Below are 13,855 nucleotides of genomic sequence, written 5' to 3'. Positions count from 1 at the left end.
GTGAATCTGCATGAAACTACACCTTATAAAGCGTTCCGGCATGATCAAGACAATTAGATCTTCCGGTGCAACAAATACCTGGTAAACCCAAGTTTAGGACAAATACATTATATTACGTATAGAAATGAAAAATGTAACAAATTACCACCCATTATGGCAGTTACACTATTTTTTTACTGTTCTGACCAGATTTCTATATCCACCATGTATCATTTATTGTGACTTGTTTGTAATGTACAGAAAAAATCCCTAAAACTCAGTATTCATTAACCTCTTTTGCTTTTGATTGTTTAGTTATAGATCTTGTGGAGCTGAGGGAGGAGGTATAGTTGTCAACAGTGATTGTCCCTTCAACAACAGACTTGGTCCCACCTGAGGACATTGTGCTTCACAGTCCCAGCAGAATGACCTCACCCAGTTAGCGAGCCAGCTGGACACAACCACCTTGGAGAAAGATAGGTTAGTATGACTTTGAAAACTACTTTATGTAGTTTTATTTGATTTTGCAGGTTTAAACATTGCTTTCTTTGATGTTGGATGTATGTCTGACGTGCGATATTATCATTGTAAGTGAAGCATCTATCTACTGTACTAAGAGTGTCAGAAATGTTTAGATGCTGTATGGCAAATGATTGTGCACTACAATATTTTGTCAATGTTTTTACATTTCAGTATTTTACACAACTGATGAAGAACATATTAATGGACAAAAGCATTGAATCATTACTATTAACACAAATGCCAATTAAAAACTTTCTAGCCGATGGACTGTGGTTAGTATAGGCTGCAGCAAGTATAAATTGACATGGCGAGTACAAGTCAGTCAGCTGTGGAATACATCAAGAACGCCAGAACCCGCCTGGTGAATGGGGGACTACAGAACCTTTCTGTTATTGTGGAGAATCTGCATCAGCAAAGAGTGTTCTCTAAGGAGGATGTCAGTGACATACAGACAGAGACTACTGACTTTAATCAAACAAGAACAATACTGGACAGGGTCACACTCAAAGGGGAGAAAGCCTGCTATGAATTACTAAAGATCATTGACATAACTAGGAAGAGGACCTTAAATAAGGACCTACACCCTTGGATCGCCTGCTTTTCTTTCAGAGATGATGTGGACATTGATATGAACTATTGTAAAGGTATGTATTATCTAAAGGTGGAAAATGGCAAATACAGACAGTATTGAACTATTATAGTATTGATATGAAACCATAATTCAACAATAATGGCGTAGGTATTTTAGTCAGTTCACAGATGATTTATCCACTTGCTATTCTTTTCATTTTAGGTTCAACACCATGCCACAAATACCAGGCAAAGTTAAAGAAAAAAGCTATTAAACTATCAGAAGATGTGTGGAAACAAAGCAAGCACTTTCTACAAAAGGATAAGCATTTAGATCTGTCTTTCACTCCACTGGTATTGGACACGCAAGGAAATGAAACTGCACCATATAAAATAATAAAAATCAAGAACAAAAAATGTAAGAAAACCCGGCCTAAAAAAATGAAGACCTACATTCCTGAGGATAAACAGAAACTATCTGTAGATGACATACTCAAAACACGTGAGAACACAATTCTCCTGGTTGGTAAGACTGGAATTGGAAAGACAACAGTTGCACATCAAATGCTGAAAATCTGGGGAGGAAGTGACAACAAGGACCTAGATTACATGTTCTATTTTGATAAGAGAGAAATGTCCTGCTTCACAAATCACATGAGTTTGGAGGATCTTCTCTTCAATACATTTAGTGAACCAGATGAAGCAAAAGAAGCAAAAGAAGAAGTTTTGGAGGACATAAAGAGGAATTCTGAAAATGTTACTATCATTTTTGATGGACTCACAGATCTCACTTCTGCCCCAGTGATCAAGAGACTTGTTGAAGGGGACCTGCTTCCTGAGGCAAAGATTGTGATCACATGTAGACCAGAGGTTGAATCAGAAGAATTCCTATCAGACTGGGCTTCTTTCAGAGTGGAGGTGAAAGGATTCAGCACCAATTCCATCAATGATTACTTAGCTAAGATGTTGAGCACTGAGCAGTTGAGCAGCATTTTGAACAATGTAGAGTTGTTCAGTCTTTGCCATGTCCCTGTATATGCATTGATGGTGGTTGCCTGCTTTTCTTTTACAAACTCTATGGCACCTCAAGAACGATGTACAGTAACTGAAATATATTTAAACACTCTTCGCGGATGCATTGAACAGCACAGTGGCAAAACAAAAGATAGCCTAAACAAGCATATCAGAGACAACAGTGATTCAATATTTGCTCTGACGCAGGCTGCTTTTCAGGCAACTCAAAATAAATCTGTGAACATTACAACACTGTCTTGTGAAGACAGCTGTGTTTATTCAGCCTTCCTGAACACACTTCATGTTCGAGTTGATCCTACAGAATGGGAAACCCATTCTGCATTTCTCCACTACACTTTACAGGAGTTTTTTGCAGGGTTGTGGTTTTTGAAGAATCCTGACAAAATAACTGAGCTTCTGAAACAGTGCTGCACTGAAGAGATGAAGCACATGAAATATGTGATCCCTTTCTTGTGTGGTTTGAGTAGCGAGAAAAATCATAAAAAGTTAAAATGTCTGGTTCCAGATCAGCAGTTGAAGGACATATCTAACACTTTCATCAGAGAAGTGATAAGCAAATTCCTACCAAATCAAGATCGGGATGACACTGATGACACCAACATAATGTTTTTATGCCAATGCTTGTATGAATCTCAGTCCACTGAGGCCTGTCTTCACTTTCTGGAGAAACTGGATTATTGCCTTGATTTGAGCAGAGACAATCTTGATCCTCACCATTACTGTGCTGTGTCCTATGTAATGAGTCAGTCCCAACATAGAAAGCTAAAGCTTAAACTTAAGGACACTGTATCAGAACAAGGACTGAGATTAATACTTGGCTGTCTGGAAAATGTCCAATTAGATGGGTGAGCATGTATTCTGATTTTCACTAAATATTCTATAGTTTATCAAATAGGTTGTTACCATAGCACTCATACTGTTCATTAGTTTGTTTTTTGTTTAGTTTTTAATCAATCATATTTTGAATATATCTGTATTAGATGGTTCATGATGTTACTTCAATACGATATAGATGCTAAGCTTTTAAATCTATCAATTCTATCAACTGGTACGGAACCCTGGTACAACATTAACAGTGAAGTAACAAATATTTAAAGTTTCAAAAAAATTATTTGAATTGCCTGTATATGGAGGGAAAGGTCTCACTTCAGGAAAACCTTTTCTTACAGGTGTGACACCTTGAAAAGCCAGCTCTGGGAGGCTTTACTTCTCAGTGAGGAGATGGACTACAGAGGTTTACTTGGCCTTGGTGGAAATGAGTTGCACCTCCCAGTCTGTTGTGGTAAAAGACAAGTGTTTGAAAGAGCAGTAGAGGTCATGCAGAACAGTCCTTTGAGGGTTCACCTCTGCCTCCTCTGGGACAGGAAGACCACTGCCTGTCAAGATCTGAGATGGACCCTGTTGGAGTCTCTGCCTCATATCGACAAACTCAGGTGTGTGTTTTAGTGTAATGTTGATACTTTCTATTCTTTCCTTATATCTAAATTAAATATAACATCCCCTTTGCTGGTTGAATTGCTGAACTTTGAAACAGTCATGTTTTTAAGAACATCTTGTTTGGTGACAGCCCTATTAGAAAGTTGCACAAATTTGTTTTGTGACCCATGCTTGTTTGAATACTGCAATTAAGTTTCAGAGACGCATCCAGAGTTGCAGACTCACCGGTTCAGGAACAGTTCCCTGGATTACTGGAGGGGGAAGAGAAGCGCCTGTTACTAGATTTGTGCCGAGAGGCAGCAATTCAAAAAAGGAAAGTATTTCAGAGCTCAGTGAATACACTGCTGTCATTGTTCTCTGTTTACACTACTACGAGATATGACATCCTGCTTGATCTTTACCTACATATCAGCAGCAGTAAAGGATATAAACATGTTCTTCCAATTCTGAAGCCACTTTACCCCCCAGCCCCTACAGTCTGGTCCATAGACCTATCAGAGAGAAAGGCCTCTGTCTTCCTAGAATGCTTGAAACTCCAACCAGAGAAGAAACTAGTTGAGTTGAGAGGCTGGTCAGATGAAGAGAGTGAAGTGAAGACTTTCCTTCGGTGTCTACCCTACATTTCAAAGCTCAGGTAACTGGGAATATGTTGTATATTTAATCAGTTTACCTCAGTACATTTAAACTTCAATAATGACACTATATTTAAAGAAGTAGTTCCCACAAAGATGTATTGGAATAATTTGATTGATTGATTGAATATTTTATTAACATGATTATTAACAGTACAGGTAGTACAATAATAGTTTGTGCTAAAACGACAACACAAAAAGCCCCAGTGGGCTTTTTTCCATTCTGGTCCATTGTTATCGATTCATCAGTAATACATATAGTCGCTGTCCAGCAGGAACCAGCTAACTCCATTTTCTTTTCTTTTCTTTTTTTCATAAATCAACGTTATTGAACACCCTTTACGTCTGTGTAAAAAATTAAAAATAAATAACCAATGTAAAGTATTAAAAAGCGCTTCTGACAAAACCTCCCAACTCCATTCGATCCTCAAACTGTCCGTCAAAGCAACAAACTCCACCCCCTCTCCTCTCCCTGCTGCTGCCATCATGCTGTGCCACAGCGCAGTGAGCGCAGACACAGAGAGGAGAGCTGCTGTGGCGCAGCAGATAAACACACTAACGAGGCAGGGTTTTCCCCCGTAGTCTGTTAAAACTATGCACTGCAGTGTACCTGTTTATCAAGCTTAGCACTGACGCTAATGTTATGAAAACAAGTAATTCTATTTCTTAAATCTATGAAGTGTTTTCTGAGGAGATCAATGTGACAAGAAATTAGTTCATAGGCATTTCTCTCGCTAGTTCCACTGAAACTCCAACTTTGCAACTGTGAAACCCTCTTTGCAGAAGTTATTGTAATATTAAAGTCCTGTTTATTATTGAAGCCTATATAATAAGTGTCATGGAGCATCAGGGCATTAATTCACACGTTGTGATGCATTGTGAGCTTGGAGATACATTGTCAGCTTTTAGGAATTTAGACCCATTTGAAACCTCTCCCTCAGCAGCGATTGATTGATTGATTGATTGATTTATTGACAATTTGCACATAACAAAACAATGTACACAGGGAATAGTCAAAAGGATAGACACAAGAAAGCCAGAAGCTTATTTCCATCGTGGTCCTGTTGATCTTGGTGTAGGTGCGGGCGTGTGTGTGAGTATCTATATGTGTATGCGTGTGTGTGTGTGTGCGTGTGTGCGTGTGCGTGCGCACCCTAATTAAAAAATGTACTTTTAGGTCGCACTGGTAGTGAGCCATCTCTTAAGGGAGAACTTAAAGCCAGCCATGGAGCTAGTGGTCTTGATGCTTGTTGGTAGTTCGTTCCATGCATCTGTTGCAGTGTACAGGAATGAACTCTGGCCCATGCAACTGCTAAATAGGTGAGGCACAAAGTTAGTGGAGCTTCCTCTGGTTGAGTACCTATGTACTGTGCTGACCTTGGTAAAATATTCATCTAGGTACTTAGGTGCAGCATTATTTATGATCCTGTGGACCATACACATTTTAATTTGAATTACTCTTTCCTCGACTTTGAGCCACTTGAGGCTGTTGAAATGGGCCGGCAGAAGGTGAGTTCTGGGATGTAACTTGTGGATCACTCTAACTAATTTGTTTTGCGAGGTCTGGAGCTTTTTTTTCAGGATCTTTGGGATGTTGGAGTACCAGGATGTGCATGCATAGTCGAAATGGCATTGTACCAATGCCCCTGCCAGTATTATTAGCGCATTTCGATCTACGAAGGGCGATATTCTAGCAAGGAATTTTATCCTCTGGTTTACTTTCAAGATAACTTTCAGAGCCATGCTCTCTCCAGATAAGGAGTTATTTAGTATGCATCCCAAATATGTTACTTCTTCCTTATCTTTAATAGGCGAGTTGCCAACCACTACCGTAAGCCCTGGGGATTTCTTTAGCTTGGCTGTAGATGCAAACAGGATTGCCTCTGTTTTGCCCAAGTGGAGTGACAGCCTGTTGTCTTCTAACCAGATACTGACTTTGGTTAATTCTGTGCTAAGCATTTTTTCTACTACTGATTTCTCTTTGTGTGAGACTAAGAGGGCTGAATCATTGGAGCTATTGTCTGCTGATCGGACTCCTAACTCCACTTGAGATGGATTTGGGTAAAGTGGTGATAATATAATGACACATGCAAGTCACTATACCAACTTTGATGAGGCAGTATTGCTTTGTTTTAAAAAATATAAGGTTTTCTTCATTTACTGAAAAAGTTATATTTAGTTTTTTCATTAACTGAAAAATGAGCGCTTTGGAGTTAGCTGGTTGCTGCTGGACAGCAGAGATATAATACATACATACAAAATATATTGGAATAAAACCCAGTAGAATCATAGGTATATTTACAGAGAAAAGAGAGGTGGGGGCGGGGGTCAGAGGATTCTGCTATCAAGGTGTTCAAAGAGTTAAACTATGTTTACTTGTATTTTGAGGACAGGGATTCTTTTAGGTTAGAGGAAATTAACATGAATGTTCATATATGTATGATTTGTATTAAGATGTCATTCAAGTTATCTTAGCTAATACTATAATCACAATTATGTATCTTGTTATCTTGATAAAAGAGTCTAGTCTATTTACAATTCTAATTTAATCAAATCTCTACATTTTAATTGTAGTATGTTGAGCTACACATTACCTTTTTCTCTTATATTTTGTAGGTTTATGAATCAAGTTTTTAATTGAGTTGATTCTGCTTATTTTTCATAATCTACAGATTTGCTTCTCAGAATCAAACGGGACAAAGATTTCTGATGAATCTGTGTGTGCAAGCAGCTCTCCATGAGAGGTTAAACGCACAGACAATAGAGGAAGTGTTTTCGCTGTCTGAATATTGGCATCACAAATGGGACTTCCTTCTAGACCTGTACTCCCATTTCAAAGAATATGAGGCTCAATCACACAAGAGTGTTCTTCCAGTATTACTACCTGTTTACCAGTCAGCTGCAGTCTGGTCCATAGACCTATCAGAGAGAAAGGCCTCCCTCCTCCTAGAGCTGCTGATACTCCAACCAGAGAAGAAACCAGTAGAGCTGAGAGGCTGGTCAGATGAAGAGAGTGAAGTGAGGATCTTCCTTCAGTGTCTACCCTACATCTCAACGCTCAGGTTAATGTTTTTACTATCTTTGATCTACTTAGACCCTACCAATTAGTTGACTAAGGACCCCCAAGTCTATACTTGGTCCTTTAGTGTTTCCCTCTATACCAAATCTGTGATGCAGTTTGAGCTCAACGATCAGCTATTTCTGCCCAATGTTTGCCCTAAAATAGGGACACTAGGGTTCATATTGTTTAATGTTTGTCTACATATAAATCTGCCTACCTTTTCTATAGATAATGAGGTGCGATTAATGTGCTTGAATTAATTATGACCTGATTATTCGTCAGTTTTGGTGCACTGAATTTAAAGGAGATAAATATAATGTTGTATTCTATTATAAAGAATTATAATAAAACGAGAGAAAGAGATTATTTAATGTCTTAACCACATGAGCCCCATATCATACTTTGTCTTATTACCATGTCATGTGTCACATAATGTTATGAGCTGGTAGATTGGCTGTTTTCACTATTTATTTTTACCTTTTTAATTTTATTTATTTCATTGTGTGTTTTTGAAAATGTTCACCTATAATGACATGCCCAAAATAGGGAAGCTAGGTTGAACGTGGTTAATACAAAGAGCTGTGCAGCATATCCATGAAAGAAGCAAAAAGCAGAGAGAACAAGAGAAAGTATGCTTTGTCATCACTGTTACAGTAGGTTGGAAACCTTGTCCAAAAGCGTTACTTATCAGGAAATAGAAAAAAGAACCTGTGTCCCAATGGATCCAATATATTTATTCACAAGCTCTTGTTAATACTTTTCATTGGTTCAATATTTATAAAATTCACAGACACACTTAACCACTTTCAACCTGGCTTAACTTTTCTACAATCTCACAACACACCATTATGTGTTGTGAGCTTGTGGATCGGCTATTTTGTTTGCTACTTTTTCATGACACTGCGCTGAACTGTAAATTTGGCATTAATATATGAACAAACAAAAACAAATGCATGGAGATACAAGTCTTCTGCCAGACAGTGGCAACATTCTATGCATGATACAAACAATCATAAGAATACAATCAGATAATACAGGAATCACTCAAAGAATATGTTATCTCCATATGATACTATAGGTGTAAGCATGAATCACTGCTGAGTTGTGTTATGCCATTTTTATCAGGACAGCAGTGTTGTGGTCTTTTCCCAGGACAATGGTTACACTAGACCACAAAGTACAGAGAAATAAAGTTTAATTATTAACCCATTAAGACCTGAGGCCCATTCTACAAATGCCTTCTAAATCAGTAGTTCTCACACTTTAAAGACATTATAATAATGTTCAAAAATAGCAGACGTACAAGCTCGCAGCGTGGCACAAAGTGACGCGCTGTGAGCCCGTCACTCGACGGGCTATTTCTGAATAGCCACCGCAAAAATCTAAAATGACATGGCTTTCCCGGTTTTAATGGGTTAAGAAGTATTAGTAATGTAAATGTTCTGATTCCTTCATTTTCCATTAACTTTTTCCACATCAAATCTGATGGATACATTGTCCAGTGTCCATCATTTTTTGGTTCTGTTTATGATCAGAGATCAGCATTTCATGTTGGTTTCATTTGATCTGTTGCAGTGTTCAAGGTCCATCAGGAGGACAAACCAAGTTGCTGGTGAAGCTCTTCTGTGAAGCAGCAGAACGGGAAGAAGAAACAGGAGAGAAGATTCTGGAACAGTTGTCTTCTGTGTGTAATTACAAAACATTCCCCTTTATTGACTGGCATGACTGCTGGCAAAACAGGAAGTGGAAATGTGATCTACTACTGGACCTATACTCCTATGTGAAGAACTATGAGACTCAAACAGGCAGAAGTGTTCTTCCAGCATTAAAACCAGTTTACCAGTCAGCTCCTGCAGTCTGGTCCATAGACCTCTCTGAGAGAAAGGTCTCCCTCCTCCTAGAGCTGCTGAAACTCCAACCAGAGAAGAAACCAGTAGAGCTGAGAGGTTGGTCAGATGAAGAGAGTGAAGTGAGGATCTTCCTTCAGTGTCTACCCTACATCTCACAACTCAGGTTAATGTTTTTACTTTCTTTTTCAGGAAAAAATAACCTGTGTTCCAATGGATCCAATGTAGTTATTATTTATTCACAAGCTCTTGTTAATACTTTTCATTGGTTCAATATTTATAAAACTCACAGACACACTTAACCACTTTCAACCTGGCTTCACTTTTTTGGGGAATTTCAATATTAGGTGACAATTATCATCAATTAGAAAAAAGAAAATGGCAGATCTACAATCTCACAACACACCATTATGTGTTGTGAGCTTGTGGATCGGATATTTTGTTTGCTACTTTTTCATGACACTACGCTGAACTGTAAATTTGGCATTAATATATGAAAAAACAAAAACAAATGCATGGAGATACAAGTCTTCTGCACGACAGTGGCAACATTCCGTGCACGATACTAACAATCATAAGAATACAATCTTATAATACATGAATCACTCAGATACTATGATCTCCGTAAAACTATAGGTGTAAGCATGAATAACTGCTGAGTTGTGTTAATGTCATTGTTATCAGAACAACAGTGATCTGGTCTTTTTCCAGGACAATGGTTACACTAGCACTAGTCCACAAAAAACATAGAAATAAAGTTTAACGTATAAAGTTTTAACCCATTAAGACCTGAGACCCATTCTACAAATGGCTTCTAAATCAGTAGTTCTCACACTTTAAAGATATTACAATAATGTTCAAAAATAGCAGACGTACAAGCTCGCAGTGCAGCAATAAGTGACGCGTTGTGAGCTGGTAGCTCTGCTATGTTTGAATAGCCACTGCAAAAATCTAAAATTACATGGCTTTCCCGGTTTTAATGGGTTAAGACATATTAGTAATGTACATTTTCTGATTCCTTCATTTTGATGGATACATTGTCCAGCGTACATCATTTTTTGGTTCTGTTTATGATAAGAGATCAGTATTTCATGTTGGTTTCATTTGATCTGTTGCAGTGTTCAAGAACAAACCGAGTTACCCCTGGGGCAGCTCTTCTGTGAAGCAGCAGAACGGGAAGAAGAAACAGAAGAGAATATTCTCAAACAGTTGTCTTCTGTGTGTAATTACGAAACATTCCCCTTCATTGAGGAGACTAATGATTGGGAAGACAGGAAGTATCAAAGTGATCTACTACTGGACCTATACTCCTATGTGAAGAACTATGAGACTCAAACAGGCAGAAGTGTTCTTCCAGCATTAAAAACAGTTTACCAGTCAGCTCCTGCAGTCTGGTACATAGACCTCTCAGAGAGAACGGTCTCCCTCCTCCTAGAGCTGCTGAAACTCCAACCAGAGAAGAAACCAGTAGAGCTGTGGGGCTGGTCAGATGAAGAGAGTGAAGTGAGGATCTTCTTTCAGTGTCTACCCTACATCTCACAACTCAGGTTAATGTGTTTACTTTCTTTAATCCACTTAGACCCTACATAGTTAGTTTACTGAGGTCCCCCAAGGCTCTATACTAGGTCCTTTTGTGGCTCCCTCTACACTAAATTTGTTGACGCAGTGTGAGCTTAAAGATCTGCTATTTCTGCTAAATCTTCACCCCAGAATAGTGACACTGGGTTCATATTGTTAATATTTGTCTACATATAAAAGCTGTTTACCTTTTCTAAAGATATTGAGGTATTATTAATGTGTTTGAATTAATTATGACCTGATTATTCATCACTTTTGGTGCACTGAATTTAGAGGAAATAAATATAATTTTGTATTCTATTATAAATAATTATACAATGAGAGAGAGATTATTTAATTTCATAACCACATAGGCCCCATATCATACTTTGTCACAGTGTTGTGTGTCCCACAATGTTGTGAGCTGGTAGATTGGTTATTTTCACTATTTCTGAATTTAGATATTTGTTTTTGTGTATTTGTGGAGCATTTTCACCTATAATGACATGACCAAAATAGGGAACCCAGGTTGAACTTGGTTAATACAAAGAGCTGTTCAGCATATCCATGAAAGAAGCAAAAAGCAGAGAGAACAAGAGAAAGTATGCTATATCATCACTGTCAGGTGGAAACCTTGTCCAAAACCGTTACTTTTCAGGAAATGAAACCAGAACCTGTGTTCCAATGGATGCAATGTAGTTATTACTTAGTCACAAGCTCTTGTTAATACTTTTCATTGGTTCAATATTTATAAAACTCACAGACACACTTAACCACTTTCAACCTGGCTTCACTTTTTGGGGAATTTCAATATTAGGTGACAATTATCATCAATTAGAAAAAAGAAAATGGCAGATCTACAATCTCACAACACACCATTATGTGATGTTTGTGAGCTTGTGGATCGGCTATTTTGTTTGCTACTTTTTCATGACACTGCGCTGAACTGTAAAATACGGCATTCATTTATGAACAAACAAAAACAAATGCATGGAGATGCAAGTCTTCTGCCCGACAGTGGCAACATTCTATGCATGATACAAACAATCATAAGAATACAATCAGATAATACATGAATCACTCAAAGAATATGTTATTAGAGTATGTTTTACCCCCTGTCCGTGTGTCCGTTTGTGTGTCCGTGTGTCCGTCCGTCCATCTGTCTGTGAACAGCTAATCTCAGGCACCGTTGGCCCGGTCGCTGCGAAACTGTGCACACACACTCCCTGGATGCCAATTCAGAACCTCTGCCCCAAATTTTTCACATGGGCCTGTTATAGCGCCACCAGGAGACCGATTTGTGCAAAACCCATTTTTTTATATTACTCCTACAGATTTTATCCAAACATCACGCAAATCGGTACACAGTATCTCTATATTCATGTGATCAACACGGATCTGTCTGATTTTCCACATTCCATCCTGATTGGCTAAGGTTGGCTCCCAAAGTTTGCAGGATTGGTCCATTTTGAACTAAATGCCTCAAATCATGAACGCAGCTTGCGATTTCCGTGAAATTTCACACGCACATTCCCACTATGCCGAGGAACAAATGCCACTTGAACGTTTTCAAATCAGCCTCATGGTGGCGCTATAAAAGGCCAATTTGCATTTATAACTGTAACTGCACCGATCTGCGTAAAACTTTGCACGCATACTCCCTAGAGGCCAAGGAAAAACATATGCCCTGCATTTTTCACATTAGCCTTTTATAGCGCCACCAGGAGGCCGACTTATGTAAAACACATATTTTGAGATTAAGCTTTCATATTTTATCCAAATTTCACGCAAATCGGTACACATGATCTCTATAGTCATGTGATCAAGATGGGTCTATTTGATTTTTCATATTCCACCCTGATTGGCTAACATTGACATCTAAAGTTTGCAGGAGTGGCCCGTTTTGAACAAAATGCTGCAAATCATGAACGCAGCGTCCGATTGTGGTGGAACTTTGCACGCACATTCGCACTATGTTGAAGAACAAACGCCACCCTTTTCACATTGCCCTATTATAGCGCCACCAGGAGGCCGATTCTTATTTTTTATATTACTCCTACACATTTTGTCCAAACATCATGCAAATCAGTACACATTATCTCTATAGTCAAGTGATCAAGATGGTTCCGTCCGATTTTTTATATTCCATCTTGATTGGCAAATTCTGAACATTGCTGATCCACAATAACCTACCTGACCTGGCGGAGACCTGTGCTCCGAGGAGCACTTTTTCTAGTCTCCATATGATACTATAGGTGTAAGCATGAATCACTGCTGAGTTGTGTTATGCCATTGTTATCAGGACAGCAGTGTTGTGGTCTTTTCCCTGGACAATGGTTACACTAACACTAGACCACAAAGTACAGAGAAATAAAGTTTAAGCATTAACCCATTAAGACCTGAGGCCCATTCTACAGATGCCTTCTAAATCAGTAGTTCTCACACTTTAAAGATATTACAATAATGTTCAAAAATAGCAGACGTACAAGCTCGCAGCGCGGCACAAAGTGACGTGCTGTGAGCTTGTAGATCTGCTATTTCTGAATAGCCACCGCAAAAATCTAAAATGACATGGCTTTCCCGGTTTTAATGGGTTAAGAAGTATTAGTAATGTACATTTTCTGATTCTTTCATTTTCCATTGACCTTTTTCCACATAAAATCTGATGGATACATTGTCCAGTGTCCATCATTTTTTGGTTCTGTTTATGATCAGAGATCATGATCTGTTGCAGTGTTAAAGGTCCATCGGGAGGAAAAACCAAGTTCCTGGGGCAGCTCTTCTGTGAAGCAGCAGAACGGGAAGAAGAAACAGGAGAGAAGATTCTGGAACAGTTGTCTTCTGTGTGTAATTACGAAACATTCCCCTTTATTGACTGGTCTGACCACTGGCAATACAGGAAGTGGCAATGTTATCTACTACTGGACCTATACTCCTATGTGAAGAACTATGAGACTCAAACAGGCAGAAGTGTTCTTCCGGCATTAAAACCAGTTTACCAGTCAGCTCCTACAGTCTGGTCCATAGACCTCTCAGAGAGAAAGGTCTCCCTCCTCCTAGAGCTGCTGAAACTCCAACCAGAGAAGAAACCAGTAGATCTGACAGGCTGGTCAGATGAAGAGAGTGAAGTGAGGATCTTCCTTCAGTGTCTACCCTACATCTCACAACTCAGGTTCATGTTTTTACTTTCTTTTATCCACTACCCCTCAGTTGAC

At 38.8% G+C, this 13,855-nt stretch overlaps 1 protein-coding gene across 15 annotated transcripts in view; it reads left to right on the top strand.

Moving 5' to 3' along the window:
- Positions 1–294: 294 nt before the first annotated feature.
- Positions 295–13,855, top strand: part of LOC308095989 (uncharacterized protein) — a 33,044-nt gene continuing 19,483 nt past the window's right edge. For 9 of the 15 annotated variants that reach the window (XM_080443212.1, XM_080443219.1, XM_080443215.1 and 6 more), the window contains exons 1-9: positions 315–459; positions 673–1,145; positions 1,295–2,951; positions 3,276–3,539; positions 3,737–4,177; positions 6,848–7,237; positions 8,812–9,249; positions 10,202–10,630; positions 13,375–13,812. In XM_080443212.1, the coding sequence (XP_080299338.1) occupies positions 806–1,145; positions 1,295–2,951; positions 3,276–3,539; positions 3,737–4,177; positions 6,848–7,237; positions 8,812–9,249; positions 10,202–10,630; positions 13,375–13,812 (4,397 nt within the window). In that variant the 5' untranslated portion in view covers positions 315–459; positions 673–805. Of the gene's footprint in view, positions 460–672; positions 1,146–1,294; positions 2,952–3,275; positions 3,546–3,736; positions 4,178–6,847; positions 7,238–8,811; positions 9,250–10,201; positions 10,631–13,374; positions 13,813–13,855 lie in introns of those variants that run through there. The other 6 variants (XM_080443220.1, XM_080443210.1, XM_080443218.1 and 3 more) reach the window with 6 other exon arrangements.

Source organism: Gymnoscopelus braueri, assembly GCF_963280865.1.
Source record: "Gymnoscopelus braueri genome assembly, chromosome: 11".
Classification (NCBI taxonomy): domain Eukaryota; kingdom Metazoa; phylum Chordata; class Actinopteri; order Myctophiformes; family Myctophidae; genus Gymnoscopelus; species Gymnoscopelus braueri.
The sequence above is the reverse complement of the archived record's forward strand: the minus strand, read 5'-3'. Positions and strand labels throughout refer to the sequence as shown.